We start from the raw sequence: 16,893 nt of genomic DNA, 5'->3' as shown, positions 1-16,893 counted from the left end.
GGAACTCGGTCCCCACACCTCACTCCACCGCATCAGGCTGGTATACCTTCGGGCAGGCTCACAATGTAGTCGAAGCCTCGAAGGCACCCACCATTTTCAAGGAGTTGGATGGAGGCCTTACTGTGTACGAAATGGGGCTTGTTTCTGGTCTCCGGTGCTGGTGTATAGTTGCGTGTGCTTTGAGACCAACTTCTTCTTGCAATTAGTCTACTGAATTGATTGATGGAACATAACTAGTGGAATACGTGATTGTGGTACGGTAGTGTAGCAGTTCAATGGAGCCCCGTCTAACCCTTCCCGACAGAGTTAGGCAACCGGTGCATGGAAAGGTCCTTCTGGACGACGTGCATTTTTACCCTGAGAACTTGAATAACCAGCTCCTGTCGACCAAGCAATGCTTACTTGAGACGTCGACGGAGACAGTCTTGTTTTGAATTGGCTCCCGATCACCGTACTCAATCAGCGACGCATTCTCGATCTCTGAATCTATTTTCATCAGCCCTCAGTTTCCGATCTGATGCTGCCGATAAATACATACACACTAGAAACCGAAGAATTCGAGGTGGAAAATGTTCCTCCTTATGCGATGCTGTCACGAAGATTGAAGACAGGCTGCACAGAGACGTTTGCGAGTGGGAGCAGTTGCAGACGAGTTAGTACTATGAGTGTCCGTCTTCACGCCTATATTACAGAATGGAGAGCTAACAGACTGTCCTTTTCGCTCCTTGTATTTGTCCTACATTACGAGCGCCAGTCTGGCACATGTCCACCTGTCGCATAAACTTCGAGCATATTTTGGCCCTCCTGGAGCCGGATGCGTGGCCCGTATGTGTTCTTTTGCTGTTGTTAAGGTCTTTGACTATTATTCCTATACTTTTTGGCGGGAAGGAAGCAGATTGAAGGAGAAGATAAAACGCCCCCGGGGGGTGGGGGATTGGGTTCACTTTCTTGTCTCCTATCTATAGGCCAACTGCATCTTTTGACCAAGGGGAAAACGTCAAGCGAAGACAAAAGTCAAGGACAGTGATAGCGAAGAAAGTTTGCCGAGGGAAGAGCAACAGGAAGAGAACGAGTGGCCCAAGTAGAAACAAGATCAGTGTGCAAAGTTGCCAGCTCTGAACGCCCTGTCCTCCCGGACTCGTAGAGACTAAAAGTGCAGTGCAGTCTGACCGTCGAAGTTTTTGTTTCTGATATACCTAGATAGTCTAAAAATGTATCGCATGTCCCTATCCCCGTCGACTCGCAGAGACTAAAAATGCAGTGCATGATTTACAAAACTACCACTTCCTCGTCTCTCATACAGACTGAAGATGCAGTGCAGTAATCTGGCATTGGTCGTTGCTCCGTGGTCTATCGTCTGTGGTCACACAAACTAAAAGTGCAGTCCAGCTGAGCGACAAACTCCAAATTGCCCAGGACTCACGAAATCGGATGATATGGCCATGGACAAATGTGGAGGGTATTGACGGTTTCTTTTCCTGCTCCCAGCTACACTCGTTCCGCTCGACGTCGGACAGGTAGCTATTCGCCTGCCAGAGAAGCTATGTGCGTACGCTCCATGAACGCGGCGGTTGTTATCGGGAGGCTACGATTAGTGGCTTGCGCTGCTACGATGCAGAGACCAATAATGACGAACGGTAGTGTGTCATATGTCGCTGACAAGAGGCCGTGTTTGATGCTGTGTCACTGACAACTTCTGCCTTGGAACGTATACACGCCTCGACCGGGTGGTTGTCACCAAGAAGCTGCCAGCCTTGCCATCAACACAACCAGCCGAGAACACAAGCGTCAGGATGTCTTATGCCTGGATGAAAGGCTAAGTAATTATCAGCTAATCACGATCCAAGTCGAGGATGCACTTTCAACCTGACCATCCAAAACATCTGGTACATGAACCCAGCAGGGATATCATTCAGGACGACCAAGTGGTGTGTATACAAATGGGAGCCAGAGCATCGCCGTCTCACAAGCCAATGACACTCCACTCTGAGAGACGCCGCCATCGACCCCGACAGCCGAGACCTTCCAGTGGTGGCCAAGAATTGGGGGAATCTGTCAGACAGTCAATTTTGCATCGGGGAAGCTGGCCGGCGATAGCCTCGGATGGGCTCCTGAGGCTTCGAGTGCGGGGTACAGAAACCTGTGAAAAGCAGGGAGATATACAAGTGCAAAGCTGCAACATTGGACGGTGTTGAACTTCAAAGGTTTTAGTCTCAGTCAAGGGACACGGATCAGACAGAATCGTCACAAGCGTGCGAGATCACTTCCAAGGGACACAGTCGAGGATGCCCCGACAATATATGCTCTGGGTCAACTCAAGACCCTTGCCCAATTCTGGGATTGACGATAATCTGTGGGAAAAATGGTATACCGAAGAACATGTCCGTATCTTGACCGTCCTCCCTTGGCTTCACTCTGCTCATCAGTCGTAGGTCCCGGACTTGGTGAACAGCAAGACCGCCGTCCGCGCGGCCATGTATCGCGAGAGTTTTGATTTCTCGCTAGAACCAAAGGAGAAGCACCCGCGCAAGTACTTGGTCTTGTACCAGTCAGACTTTGAAGAGCCGCTTAGTTCCAAAGAGTACTTGGACGGCGTACGGCACTCCAGCGAGATGTGGCCTGGCAAAAAGCCGACGTCGGAGGTTGGGGACTTCAACGCAAGGAATTATAAGTTGATCCAGGAGTATGATCCCGATGGAAAGGGAGAATGTGAGTCTCTATGGCCATGGCCCATGACCTGTCCTTTGGGAAAAGATCGATTGTTGCTGATACCCAGATTAAAGCTGTCCCTCCGTTCTGCTTGACGGTTGAGATGGACCCAGTGGATGAGCCCGACTTTGACAAGTGGTATCGCGAAGAACATCTCGACATGTTGCACAAGTTACCAGGGTATCGAAAATCCCTGAGGTATGTCATCGGCCCAAAGCTGCCCATAACCGAAGGCGAACCTCCGAAGTATCTGGCAGTCCATGAAATGGACAATTTGCGGGGTTTTATCGGGAAAGAGGCAGATGCGGCTAACGACACACCTTGGACGGTCAAGCATATCAAGGACAGCAAGACGTTCATTGTGAGAGGCTGGCAATTGATTTATTCGCAAGGGTTTTGAATACACGTGGCCCAGGCGCTTCAATGCGAGTCTGATAGGATGCTCTCTTCCAGTCGCCGTGCTTATGACGCCGACGCCATAATGGATTCCATCCAGGGCCAGATGCTCTCATTTGCAGGTGGATAGCCCATGTGCAGCATTTTGTCATAGAACCGAGCTTCCTTAGGGCGACCGTAGTTCATAAGAAGGATGTTGTCCTCTATGGGAACCAGACCATCGTGAGTGCCGTTGACCAGGAGCAGTCTGCAACAGGGACCGTTGACAATGCCGCTCTCAACCAGACTGAAGTCCTTTTGCGCCTTGTCCTTCATCTCTTCCCAGTCCCTGTATCCGTATTTGGCAACGTATGCCTCGCTGAGGATGAAGGGGTATTCGTGGTCGTCGACGTGTTCAAGCCACTCTCGGCTCAGGAACAGATGGCACCCGGCGCCTTGGGCAACGACTCCGGCAAGCCTTGAGTGGTGAGTATGTGCTAATCGAATAGCGCAGTAGCCCCCAGCAGAAAGACCCCAGGCCATGCATTTGGCCATGTTGAAGGACGGCTGTTTGTCCATCCAGTCCAGGATCGACGTGAACAGTCGTTCATGAGATGTTGGGTCACGACGGGCCGCGGGGCAATCGGCTGTCCCTGGGATTTCGGTGATCACGCAGCCCCAGCCACGGTCGAGAAACTCGTCTGTCCGCTGTGACGGTGCCGTCAGTCTGAGCGCTGAACTGGTAGTGGTGGTGCTGCTCGTAGGCTTACCTCTGTGTTGTCTGGTCGATGTCCGTCCAATCCTGTGATCAGCAGCACTACCGGACATTTCTTCTCACTACTCGCTCCTCGCGGAAGCCTCACAAACAGTGGGACCTCGTTGCCGTCTTCACCTTCAGCTGCGGTATGTGGGATCTTGACCTCTTTCATGGGAGTGTCCCACAAGCTTGCACCTCTCAGATACACCTGTTTTTGAAGCTCAAATGCCTTTCTCTTCAATCCAGAGCCTGCATCAATGGAAGGGAATCGGGATATCCGATATACACAGGCGGCGCGTTTGAACAGAGCGGCAGCTTTTGCGCGGTCTGAGGCTTGGGCAGACATGGCTGCATCGGTGAGCTTCTCGGCCGTCGGCAGGAAGTACTCGGTGTATGTGTCTGTGTAGGCATCGTTCACGTTGTCTCGGATCAGGCTCTCGAAGATGGGTTGAAAGTCTTCGAGCTTGCCGTCGTGGAAAGGATACACCCCCAGGGTGCAAGGAAACTTCCATTTGGTCTCCCACAGCGCCTTGACGCCATCCAGATGAGGGTACCTCTCATGAAACTTGTCGCCGAGGATCCAGTTGACCATATTGCTGAGCTTCAGGGAGAGTGGTGGTGTTGAGCACAAAAGCCAAAGAAGAAGAAGACTGAAGAGACGGTGAGAGACGCGTTCTTGTGGCATCCGCCAATGAATTGATCGCCGAAACTTCGCGGCGTCAAGGGGGCGTGCGGGGATATATCACTACTTGTCATACTCAGAGCATGCTTTCTTTACGCTTGAAAATTCATCTCGACTGACTTGCGAGATGCAGCTTCAGTTCGTTATATATGAGCTGATTATTGGTCCTCTCAGCGGCATCCAGAGAAGTGCGGCCTTGTCGATCTTTGAGCAGCAAGTCGGCACCGTTTTCCACCAAAAGGCGAATTATGTCGTAGTTCTGATTGTTCGTCGCATAGTGCAATCCAGTACTTCCGAACACGTCGGCGGCATTGACGTCTGCTCCACAGTCCAGCAGAAACCGGACTTGAGAAATCCTCCCCAGCTCCGCTGCCCAGATGAGATACGTTTTGTTATATCCCGAGATCGGACTCCGGATTCTGGCAAATTCCAAGTCGTGATCAAGTTCCTCGCGGTACTTGAGGAGGAGTCGGCCGATTTCCACAGCAACCTCCCAAGTCTTGTCGTCTGTGTAGTCGAATGCCGTCATGGACTTGAGGGCCGCTTCGAATGCAGTGTTGCCGATTTCGTTGCGGTCGGGTAATTGGCACTGGTCCATGTAGTTGACCAATTTCTCCGCCAGCATCATATCCGCCCCAGCGATGCAATAGTCCCACAGTGTGCTTCCATCTTGGTCCTCTTCTTTCAAATTGCTCCCCTGTGCCAACAATTCAAGGACCCCCTCGTGATGTCGGGACCATGCCGCGCGGTGTAGATTGGATCCCTGTTCCAATACAACCAGACATTCGATAGGTACACCCCTTTGATCGGAAGAGAAAAAGCCCTTTTCTCGAATAAGTCGAACTGCAGATTTTCCCGCTTTGTTGCGCACTTCCATGTTCGCGCCTTTCTGGAAGAGGAGGACAATCAAATCTTTGTGTCCGATCAACGCCGCCATATGCAAAGGAGTGTTGCCAGTCGCCACTGATTGCATGTTGATGTCGGCGCCCCTGTCCAGAAGCAGTCTGACCCTCTCAAGAGCATCTGGAAAGACGTGTGCATTGAAGACGGCGAAATGGAGACTGGTCATAAACGTTTCAGGAAACACGGGTGACTTCCCCGGAAAATCAACTTTCGCACCATGATCGAGGAAGAGCTGGGTCAATTCGGTGTTTGTGCTGGCGGCAAGATGCAACGGGAAAGTCAAGTATTTCGGATCATATGTATTCACGCCCAGTCCATGGTTGAGGAAAACACGGGCTGCATCGGCCTGTTGGCATTGAGTCGCCAATATAAGGCAACTGGCATCATTGAAATAATGATGGTTGACTTTAGCTGCGATATCCGCTCCATGTGCCAGGAGGACGTCGATAGAGCCGGTTTCACCAAGCTGTGCTGCTCGGTGCAGGGGTGTCTCCCCAAAGTTGTTGATCATGTCTTTCTGGTAGCCTTTGTGGTCCAACAAGAAGCTAAGGCTCTTGCTCAATCCATATCCAGCAGCAGCATGAACCGGAGAGTCTCTTCTCTCAATTGAGTGTCTGTTCCAGTCTGTCCAGCTTAATCCATACCTGGCAGCAGCAGCATCAACCGGAGAGTCTCTTCTCTTATTCAAGCGTTTGTCCCAGTCTGTCCACCGATTGGCATACTCGCAACCCCATGCACTGCGCCAGTATCTGCTCATCATCTCATCGGCACTATGACGATGAGAACTCTCCAGGAATTTGACAATTTGTTCTCGGAAGGCATCTTCAAGATTGCCTTGGATTGCGTGCTTCGACCAATTCCTGGTCGCATAGTTGTAAAATGAAAATTCACTGGCCCTTGCATCAACTTGTATTTGGTGAATCCGCAGATTTGAGAAGTCTGACAAAGACATGTATGCTAAACAAGCACTCAGGATCATGTCATGACCGGCCGGGAGGTAGACAGATTGGACTTTCTTGAGATATGCACTAGCAGTTTCATGCAGCAGTTTGAGGGAACGAGTTGGGACATTGTCGATTCTATCGATTTCACAGATCACAAGGCCGTGACAGACAGAGATCATCTCCTCCTCGGGCGTCTGGAGGTCATTGTCGAGTTTGGTGTCCCCAGGCTGAACCAAAAGTCCTTGCTGCAAAGCTTCAACACTCAGTGGATCGATGGCATGAGACAGCCATGCCAAAATCTTGAACGCTTTGTCCCTGTGAGAGGGCGCCTGCATCTCAATCTGCTTGAGGCTGAAGTCGTACCACCCATTATAATCAGGTGGCAAAGATGTGAGGGCTGCTTCGACATCCTCTACTTTCTTGATATTCTCAAGGACGTTGAGGACCAGTTGGGCTTTCAAAAACCTACTCGAGAATCAGCGTCGATACAATAGATTGAGGTTGCGAAGGGTCTTCCAACATTTTCTCATTTGCCTGACTTAACTTTTCGACCAGGAGGTCTGATAGCGAAGCATTTTGGTCAATATGTCCCTTCAGGCTGAGGCTGGACTCTAGCCGACTCTTCACAAAAAGGATCACGTCCTCTTTCCGAGGTTGTATCTCAAGGGCACTTGCACCATGGAAGAATTTCCGCATCTCCGGATAGGGCCTTGAGGTAACGAGTAGACGTATAGGTGGTCGAAGTTGTCGCAGTTCATCAATGAAGCGCTCGCCGAGGTCTCTGTTTGGCAGCTCATCCAGAGCATCGATGATGACCGTGGTCCGGCCACATCTCCGACGCTCGTCTTGAAGCCAGGTTCGATACTGGACCAAGGTCGGCTTTGCTTCCTGCCAATTGACACCAAGGGACTTCATCATCGATTGCGATAACTCGCCATGTTGCTGGAAGAGCTGAGCAAGGATGTTTGATAAGAGGTTCTCCATAGTCAAGTTGCTATGCTCGCGATAGTCGGCGTATATCCAGGCAAGCGCCTCATTCTCCTTCTTTGATTTTGCCAAATGTTCGATGACGATCGACGTGAGAATTGTCTTACCCACACCTGGCTCTCCGTGGCACCACAGTAATCCACACTCTCGCGCAACCCACGATGTGAATTTGGGGTGTCGAAGGATCCATTGTCCAGTGCCTTCCTGTGCCCGTTGAAGGATGCTTTCTTGTTTGACCCAGAAGTTGACCCTTGAAAGCCAGGCCATCATTTCCCAATGTTTCCCAGCGTGAATCATCTCGGTGATCTGACGGACGTCCACAACTTCAATCACCCTCAGCTCGTCCCGAACACCTTGAGGAGGGACAGTCATCAGCAAGTCCTTCATGTATGCTGCGGCTGTTGCCGCTGCATAAGGCTGCCAGACTTTGTTCTTGTGCGAGTCTGCGTAGTCACAGATGCCTCGAATAACAAGGCAAGGGAATGTGTCCATCAGTCCTGCTGCCTCCATTTCCACACAGATAATACCATCTCTTCGTAGCCTTTCGCGCTCGCGGGCATCTTTGACCACGGAATTTCCGGATCCAATGGTGCCGTAGTGAATGACGTGCCTGGAGTTTGGTCGAGTCTGGCGCCTCACGAGCTTGGAACGGTCACATTGTCTGCATGTCCCTACGCTTTGATGCGAATATGTTGGTTTGAATAAGAGATCTCGTTGCGCGCCCGGATACCTGCAATCTGAGATTTCGTCGCCGATCTTCGACAAATAATCATTCATGGGACTTCGTCCCAAAAGGTATTCTGCTTTGAGGCTTTCCACCGCCGTCAGCAAGACGGAAGGAGGCTTATTCAACGAGCCTGTGCGGTGGAATCCATCATGTTGAGTGGATTTGCCCATGTCGTATTGTATGACGCCGCCGTTCGTCGCTGTGGGTGTGCTCACGACAACGTCGCCCAGTCGGATATCTAATTTCCCTTCCCGGTCGGGGATCCCTCCTCCTATGCCCACCAGTAAGCCAAACCTCAGCGACGGAAAGTCGTTCATCAACTGCGTGGCCATGTGTGCAGCTCTGTTGGTCCCGATTTCTGGCAGAGTAGTGATCACAACGTTATGCTGTACGATTCGCCCAAGGGTGTAGCAGCTTTGCGCACGTTTCGTAGGAAGGGGAGGGTGCCTCTCGTCAAGCATGGCCAAAACCGGGGCTCGCTCTTTGCCCATTGGGCAGACGCAAGCAACAAAATAGTCATTGCAAGAAAGCGAACGAGACGGCATGCTTGGTAGCTTTGGCGATGGCGGCATATAGCTCGATTCTGATAGTTCAAAGTTGAAGATCCAGCAGCACAGATGGCAACTTGTTGCCTCAGCCGAGCGCAATTTTACTCTGCCTTCAGTGGTGTGGTGGTGAGGCTGGTGAGGCTGAGAAGGAGAGCCATGATTGGATAAGAAGCAAGGGAAGCTGTACGTACCTCGTATTCGACAGCTGGTCGATGCAGGAGTCGGCTGCTTGATCCTCTAGATGGATCTGAGCGCTTGATGATGGTCAAATACCACGCGCTTTCCCCCCTTTGCAGCTAATTCTTGGAGCTGTATACGTTGGGCAGTGCCCGAAGAGCCCTACGGTCGAGAGCTTGTAATATCGACTGTGCCTGCCCCTCGCTCAGAAGAGCCTTGCTTGGAACCAGACGAAGTACTAAAACCGCTTCCGAGACGACTGAGATACGGCCAAACACAGAAAGGGGAGGGAGTATGGTGGATTCACAGGTCAAGGAGGTCGGCAGCGCCAACGCGCTCCAGGACTCCTGATCCGAGAATCCTCCCAATCAATGCCAACTGGCTCCCGAACCACTGCTTCTGCCCTGCATTCAAGCTCCCGATACTTGAGGCAATACTGAGAGGCCACGCAGTAAGACTTGCTACGTATGGTTCGATCTCGGCATCTGTGTTGAGTGTGATAACTGTTTGATGTTTACCGGCGTCCGTGGCTTTGAAGGTTCCATGTACAAATGGTATACTTGAGGATACATCATTGGCCGCGACCAGAATGCGTGAGCGACACTGCTCCACTGAGTGGTTGTGGGCAGAGTCATCTGAGCATGGCTGGACGAGCTCAAGGATCTTCAACCATGCTCGATTAAGCAGCGTCCTTGTAGCCGAGTAGTTTAGCCACCGGGCAGCACAAGTCATGCTGGAATAACTGTAGACCTCGGTGGAGAAGAAGTGCCGGGGAGGTAAAGAGGAGCCTGTGCGTATGAGATGGCGGTAGGGGTACCAGGAGCTTGGAATCCGAATTGCCCAGTCTTGCAATGCGCTGTCCAAGCGCTCTGCTTCATTGCATAGTTTTTGGGCCATTTGAAACAGCTCAGGACTGATAGTGTCTAGCTGAGAGCTATTTTGTTGAAGAGCCTTCAGCTGATTCCGAAGATTGGCAATTTGGACCAGGATGCCGTCGTACTCAAGGTCTCGCCCACCCTCGCCGAAAACTCGACCATCTTCAAGCCATGCTGGCACTGCAAGATACCGCAGAAGAGCGGATCGAATGATGCCACGCCGGGAGTATTTGACAGTAGAAGTTGCCCGCTGGTTCTGTCCTGCATGGCGGCTTCTCCAAATTTTGAGGATCGCAGCTGCACCATCATGATGCAAGTAGCTGTTGAAGGAAGGATTGGGCAGGAATGCCTCCTCACCCTGCGCCGAGTCTTCATAGCGAGCCATGAGGAAGACGGCTAGCAAGGCGGCATCAATATTTGTTTCAACCAGACTGGACAGCGTCAGTTGCGCGTGCCGCAGCAACTTGGCATACTGTGCGCAAGCCTCCGCCGCGGCTGCTGGATGTCGCTGTGTCCGCGAAAAGACGACGAGAGCCATCGACGAGACGGCCAAATGAAGGATTGGAATCGTCGTTCCCGAGATCCATTCAACAATGCAGTCTGAAACGCTGCCTGGAAGGCACGGCACGTCAGCTGGCATCCGTAAGTAGTAGTTCAGATAGTAGATGATGGCACGGGTCCGCAGGTCTGGGAGAAGTGCTGGAGTCAGGCTTGAGCGAGGTCCTCTCGGTCGCTTTGTTTTTCCACTGGCATAGTTGTTTTCGACGTGGATCAAAAAGTCGGCCCTCAAAGGAGTAGCTCTGATACATAGTCGGCGAGACTTGATGCACCTTTGACACGTTGGGCGTGTCTCGTCGCACTGTGGAATTGACATGTATCAGCTGCCAGCTGCCCGCAAACATGGCGACGAGTTTCTTGCCTTGATGCGTCGTATTTTGCAGGTGCGACAACCACCACTGAGATTCTTCATACGACCAGAATTGAGCTTGTGGTGTTTTCTCGTAGAGATTGAACCGGTCTGGGCTCGTCAGAAGAGATGCGTCCGACGCTGTTGCCAGCATGAAGAGCTGTGCAGTAAAGGAAGGGAGGGGGGCCTGGGATCGATTTGGTACTGGACACGGCTTGGGCGATGCTTTCTGCTTTCATGGATTTTCTTCCAGAGAAGAGAATAAAGATGCTCGGTCCCTCGTCCCCTGCACTGCACATTGTATCGGTATTTGTACTCGGTATACGAGGTACCAAGCTCGCTAGGTATGCAGGTGGCCGCTTAACTCCATTGATCCCTCTCCATCCACAAATCACAGAGCGAGTCGTGCGAGTCGTGCATGCCCGTGCGTTCGCTGCCTGAGCTTAAGTCCGTCGCCTAGACACCTTCAGGCTTCAATTCTCCCTAGATTTGCCCTACAAAATACCAGTTGGCGGCTGTTGTGAAGTGTCTCCATTCAACAAGCAGGTTCTATCAAGTTTGAAGCCTAAAGACGGTCTCGTCCCTGTATTGTTTCAAAAATGGCATCGGCTGCGAGCCAGCTGTGCCTCTCTGCTGCCCGGCAGGCCTGCCCTTCGCCACAGCTGCGGCGGGTTGGACAACAAACCTCGACACGAGGATGACATGCTTCGTTCTCCACTTCTGGAACGCATCGATGACGCCGTGGAAGGCACAACGTAAGTCCTGGTCTTCCGGGCGTCGCTCAACCATGTCCCGCAACGAAGGCATGAGTTCAACCGCTTCGAGAAATTCCCTGTGCTTCTTTGGCATGTAGGCCCTCATCTCAAGCAGCATTTTGGATTCGTGGCGAACGCCAAACATGTGATCGAGAAACTGAAAGAGAGAGCTCTGTCCGGCACTGCCCCCAGCGCACTTGACGACGATTCGCGATCCGTCACTTCGTTCAAGTGCGACACCATCCGGGAGTCCCTTTTCTTCTGCACCCACGCTACCTCCGAGCATTGGGCGTATCTGTTCGAAGAAGAATATTGGTTCACAATACCGGTCTAAGACAGATAAGGATTCCCTCATCGTCGTCAGTGTTGTCACACAAACATCCAAGCTGGACACCAAGTCTAGTATTTCGCCATTTTGGTCTGCGGCGATTGTATCCAGCATCAACTTGATGAGCTTGGCGCCCTGAGCCTCGACCATTACTGGCACTAGATAGAACGCATCTTCGTCCCTCGTGCCCGTAAAAGAAGCATAAGACTTGATGTCCTGAAAGTTGGCCAGAGCATGCAACGGGGGCGACCGGATATCCTCTTCTCTTTGCATCCAGTTCCACAGGCACAGTCCGACATAACTGAGAACGGGTTTCATCCCGAGGTAGTTACAGACGTCGAGAAAAGGCTCGGCGAGACTAGCCGGAATGACTTGTGAAGGCCTGCTTTTTTCCTGCCAGACGAAGCCCTGGGTCAAAAAGCCCAGGACAACATATGCACGTTGCCAGTGCGCCGAGGTCAGGAGATGGTCAGTGGCGAGTGTTTCGAGATTGTTGACCTGGGCCTTAAGGGTCTTAGCCTGAAGCAGATGCGGCAGATCCAAGAGGAGTTCGCACCAGGGTGCATAGTATCCTGGCAACTCTGTCGGCTTCGTGGACACAAAACCTAGGACGAAATCAACATCGTAGTCTCGTGGATTTGGTAGCGACAGGAGGGAGGACATTTTTGGGTTACTGGCGAGCTGCGTACAGAAATCATGGAAATGCAAACCTTGGGGCATAGCTTCATGAGCTACATTGCGGTGCTTTCGTCACAGTACTCGGTCGACCGACGTATCTGGCTCGTATCGCTACCATCGCTACGCCCTTCCCATGACAATCCAATGTTTGGCATCTTTTTGATTGGTCAAGACTCAAGGCTTGTCTCTACCTTTCAGCGTCTTCTGAAAGCGATGGCCCTCTTCGGGGTCCCAATTCGACTTCCAGCGTCGTGAGTCCAGAGCGACATTCGCGACATCGAGGAGACTTGACGTGGGAGCAAAGGAACGTCGTCGTATGTCTGGCCCTCAGACCTGTGTGTTGAATAGCAGGAGGGGGATAGGTGCAACTAAAAAGCCTGTTGAAACTCGAGAACTCCAAGCACCTGACGTCTCGAGATGAAGTACTACTGTACAGGTAGTTACAGACGTCTACTCGGTACAGAGTACAGAGTCTACAACAGGGTGACAAGGAGAGATTCTCAGAGGTGCAGGCACCCAGCAGGTGGGCGAAGCGCAGGCCCGCCAAGCTCTGGCGTCACGTGTTAGCGTGATCCTTTCGGGACAGTCGCGGACGTCGCCTTTAGACCATTCCCACCCCATGTCTCCTTGACAATTAAGCCTCATCCTGAGTTCAGCTGCATCATTTTCACCATGATAATCAGTCCTTGTTGATCAAGTTTTATCTCTGGTCTGCCGCTGACATCTACGACAAAATGACTTCGCGCGAGCCATCTGCGGCGCCTTCAGAGGGCGACACCATCGACGATCAGATGGAAGACACGAAGCCTGACCTTGCAGAACTTGATCAAGAGCAGGTTGAAACCGTGGAAGAACCCCCTGCTGGCCCTACCCCTACGAGCGGTCGTCGAGCACCTCGGCACAAAGCCGGATCTGGAAGAAAAGCAAGACCACGAAAAGGTGCAATTTGGATACATGAACAACCACACGAGGGTACTGAAGACGAGGGGAGCGTCGTCTCGGCATCTCATTCACGAAACAAAAAGTCAGAGGCCACTCCCGAATCGGAGCCCAGAACAATCGGAACTGCGGTGGGCACGAGAAGACAGGCCAATGGCACTGTTGGCTCGGTCTACTCGGGGAGCAAGGTTAGGCACATCAAGAAACCCGACGGCACACCTCTTTGGCGCAAAGAAATCCAGTATGAGTTTTTGCGGATTGTGATCGAAGACACGAAGCCAGTCTTCACGCGAATCAGCGATGGCAAAACCGATTGTTTCTTCTCCGATATATATGTGGACTGCATGGCACGAAGTTCCAAGACCAGCAAGATCCTCAAAGACAGGCTTCAGGTTGACCGACAGGCTGCCCACAACATGGCAATGATATGTCTTCTTGTCAACGTGGGTCGTATGAACACGACACTGAACTTCTTTCCAGAGATGAGGGCCCAGCTGAGAACCTACCATTCCATCCCGTCTCTGCAGGCTTACAAAAGTCAAAGAGACTACAAGTCACTACAGGATGCTCCAAGGCTGAAAAGTATCCTCAAAGGCGCAAGCGAGGACACAGACGAACCTCGCACACTGGCGGCGATCAAGGCCAAACCAGTCCCGAGGACGAATCCAGTCAATCTGATATTCGTCCTCTCGCAGTTTGCGCCCAAGATTAGTGAAATGCACTTTACTGATAAGGTTGATTTCTTTGATCTTGCCATGCGACCGACCATCTCATCCGGAACTAGGGCCAGAGCGTTTTTGTGGCTCATGTGGTGGTATCTCGAGTCCAACTTCACAAAGGAAGACGCACTGCGGAATCCGTATGGGCCTGGAGAGTATAGAGACGACGAAGATCCGAATGATCCCGACACAGTACCACAACTGGTACCGAAACTGACCACCATTACGGAAGCAGAAGGTGATGCTGAGAATGTTGACCCGCCGGAGGAGATTGCCTTTGCCGAGAAAATGACACAGGAGCGGCGGCGGATCATGCTGGAGAATGCGAATGAACCACCATTAGTCATGGCTGACCCAGGAAACCCAGACCATAAAGCCCTGAAACGTCTCAAGAAAAGCGCTGCATACGGAGACGAAGACTCCCTCGTCTCTGATGTGGATTCGCGGGCAAGTCCCGGTGTAGGACGATCCCCAGCACCGGAGTCTCTTGGTCATCACGGACACCTTATGAGCAGCGCTTTAGGGGGTCAAGCAGACAGTTTGGATGACGATTGGGAAGCGGTCGACCCACACCCTGGCCGCGGACGGTACAAGCGTGTCAGGGGGAAGAACACGCCGACACGAAGCAGAGGGGGTGCTAGACAGAGTGATGGCCCCAGAAGCTTGCTCAAATCAGGTCGCAATGCTAGTACTCCAGACACGACGGAGCGGTACCGAGGGACGCCTCAACCTGGACACCCTGGTACTGGAAATCATCCAGGCATCGGTCAGTTTGTTGCACACCGAGGAAAGAACGAGACTGACGTGATAGGGGGCCGACCTGAGCCGGCAACTGGTGGGGCTGGCACCAAGGCTAGGGCCAGGACAGGGTACCAGCGTGAACTAGAGGAGCATAGACAGCGTCGGGTCGAATGGGCCCTGCGGAGACGTCGTAGGCAGGCCCTTCAAGAAGCACGGCAGATGAGGGACGGGTGCAGATGGCTGCTGCAGGCAGCTAGACGAGTCAGCGAGCTTCCTCCAACGTATGACAGCGAAGAGGAAGAAGAGACCGGCGGTACTGGCTTTGCTGGTGTGCTTGGCCGCAGATGGCATGGCGACGAACCCGAACCCGGAGAGACTCCTGTTGGCTACGAACCCGATGATCACGGTGAGGAAGTGGAAACATGGACCAAAGTTCTGAGGAAGACAGGGAGGCGTTTGGAAGTCTGGGGTGGAGACCGTGATCTCGCGGTATACCATGCCCGACTCCAACGCCACCAGGCCGCCGAAGACAATCTCACTACTGCAGCCCGTTCTCGGCCACTCACAAATGGCACACGCAAGAAGCGACGCACGCGTGAGTCTCCCGCACATAAGCCCCTTCCTGAAGTGGGAAGGTCTGCTCAAGCTAGCCGGACTGGAGGAAGAGATCTCAACGATGAAATCACCCAAGATCTGCTTGCTGAGCGAAGCGACGACGATATGGACGACGACGATTCCCATGCCGATGGGGAGGGCGAGGGCGAAGAGAGTGACATGGATATGGATTAATTGGCCGTTCTGGCAACCCATCCTCCGGAAACTCTCTCTGCAGCTTTCGTGGGAGAGTCAGGTCAGGGGTGGGTGTGTGTTCTGGCCGCGAACTTCGTCTCAGGACTGTTGGCTGTCGCCTGTATACTGTATTACCTCTATGCGGCTGAAAAGCGATATCACCGGGATAACGACGTGGCGTCCGCAGAAAGCCCTTTCAACCTCAACGGGAAGCTGTAATGATCCAACTTAGGTATCTTGATACAACTTCACGCACCCTCGCCGTAGACGCGGTCATCAGTTGCTCCGGGGGCTGATTTTAGCTTCTCTGCTTGCCCTGCGCAAGATGCTCAGCGTGGCAAAAACACTCGTCGTTCGGATCAATCAAGATCCGGCCGCACAGGCAACAGCGATGTTCTTTGTCCCTATCCATCGAGCCATCTACTATAGCATGGGAATGCAGTATGACGGGAGATCTCTGGTCCGCTTGTACGATGGCAAACTCGTTTCTTCTTGAAACTGTGATTATGAATCCGATAAGGCGCAAGGCCCAAAGGAGGCTGTGCCCAGCCGTGCCAGTCATAAGGCGTCGTTACTAATTCAACCTCGAGGTTGCTACGAGCGTAACTTTCGCCACCTACGTACGATCGAGGACACCGATTATCATCTCTCGAGGCCTCGAATATTGCGTCCTTTGTTGACGACGATATTCTCCTGGCTTTGTACGAGAGAATTTTCGCCTCTAAGCGTATGCGAGTCGACCGATCAACGTGGGTGACCAGTCCCAATGCAGGCAGAAGACTGTGGGAAACAACCACCGAAAGAGCCTGTCTTGCGAAGAATGTCTGGAAATCAAGTCTCAGGATGCGACGCTATAGTTAAGAGCACTGGGTGAAGATGTCGGGCTGTTGACTGTTTGATACGCACAGCCCAATGCGAAGCTACTGTCAGAGGGAGAGCAGTCACTAAGACACGTTCTCGCCATCCACCACCACCCTGCTTGCGCCCAAGTTTGTGCTTTTGATCTGTGGACACCAAGGTTCCAGGGACATACTGCAGACTACCGAGTTCCCACCCTGTCGAATATCATACCGGTGCCAATCACTGTCGGTCATCTATTTGCTGGTCTCGCCTAGGACTTCGACCCCAGTGAGAGTCAAGCTAGGTAGAAGAACAACAACGATCTTGCCACCCCCTAACGTCTCTTCTGATGCCTAATCGCCGGCGCCAATAGGCAATGCGATAGGGATTATGGCCCCAGATCGGCTCCGGTGTCAATCAAAATACGAGTGCGAGGCCCGAGGGTAAGCAGCAGTCCGGCGCCGTGGAGATGAAGCGTGCTGGAGTGCTGGTCCTGCAGACGACAGTGCCCAC

At 52.4% G+C, this 16,893-nt stretch overlaps 6 protein-coding genes across 6 annotated transcripts; 2 read left to right on the top strand and 4 right to left on the bottom strand.

Moving 5' to 3' along the window:
• Positions 1-2,285: 2,285 nt before the first annotated feature.
• Z520_10326 (uncharacterized protein) lies at positions 2,286-3,109 on the top strand (the record flags this gene model as incomplete). The annotated part of the gene is made up of 3 exons (XM_016780819.1): positions 2,286-2,381; positions 2,433-2,709; positions 2,784-3,109. The coding sequence occupies 3 exons, from the start codon at positions 2,286-2,288 to the stop codon at positions 3,107-3,109; spliced, it is 699 nt and encodes a 232-aa protein (XP_016628112.1).
• Positions 3,110-3,171: 62 nt separating this feature from the next.
• Z520_10325 (uncharacterized protein) lies at positions 3,172-4,433 on the bottom strand (the record flags this gene model as incomplete). Its single annotated transcript, XM_016780818.1, has 2 exons — positions 3,172-3,792; positions 3,855-4,433. The coding sequence occupies 2 exons, from the start codon at positions 4,431-4,433 to the stop codon at positions 3,172-3,174; spliced, it is 1,200 nt and encodes a 399-aa protein (XP_016628111.1).
• A 196-nt stretch (positions 4,434-4,629) lies between these two features.
• On the bottom strand, positions 4,630-8,575 carry Z520_10324 (uncharacterized protein; the record flags this gene model as incomplete). The annotated part of the gene is made up of 2 exons (XM_016780817.1): positions 4,630-6,835; positions 6,891-8,575. 2 exons carry the CDS (start codon positions 8,573-8,575, stop codon positions 4,630-4,632), a joined length of 3,891 nt encoding a protein of 1,296 aa, XP_016628110.1.
• A 537-nt stretch (positions 8,576-9,112) lies between these two features.
• On the bottom strand, positions 9,113-10,222 carry Z520_10323 (uncharacterized protein; the record flags this gene model as incomplete). Its single annotated transcript, XM_016780816.1, has 1 exon — positions 9,113-10,222. The coding sequence occupies one exon, from the start codon at positions 10,220-10,222 to the stop codon at positions 9,113-9,115; it is 1,110 nt and encodes a 369-aa protein (XP_016628109.1).
• A 921-nt stretch (positions 10,223-11,143) lies between these two features.
• Positions 11,144-12,337, bottom strand: Z520_10322 (uncharacterized protein; the record flags this gene model as incomplete). The annotated part of the gene is made up of 1 exon (XM_016780815.1): positions 11,144-12,337. The coding sequence occupies one exon, from the start codon at positions 12,335-12,337 to the stop codon at positions 11,144-11,146; it is 1,194 nt and encodes a 397-aa protein (XP_016628108.1).
• A 749-nt stretch (positions 12,338-13,086) lies between these two features.
• Z520_10321 (uncharacterized protein) lies at positions 13,087-15,540 on the top strand (the record flags this gene model as incomplete). The annotated part of the gene is made up of 1 exon (XM_016780814.1): positions 13,087-15,540. One exon carries the CDS (start codon positions 13,087-13,089, stop codon positions 15,538-15,540), a length of 2,454 nt encoding a protein of 817 aa, XP_016628107.1.
• Between the last annotated feature and the right edge of the window lie 1,353 nt (positions 15,541-16,893).

This window comes from Fonsecaea multimorphosa, assembly GCF_000836435.1.
Source record: "Fonsecaea multimorphosa CBS 102226 unplaced genomic scaffold supercont1.29, whole genome shotgun sequence".
Classification (NCBI taxonomy): domain Eukaryota; kingdom Fungi; phylum Ascomycota; class Eurotiomycetes; order Chaetothyriales; family Herpotrichiellaceae; genus Fonsecaea; species Fonsecaea multimorphosa.
Note: the sequence above shows the minus strand (reverse complement) of the source record. Positions and strands in the feature narration are given on the sequence as shown.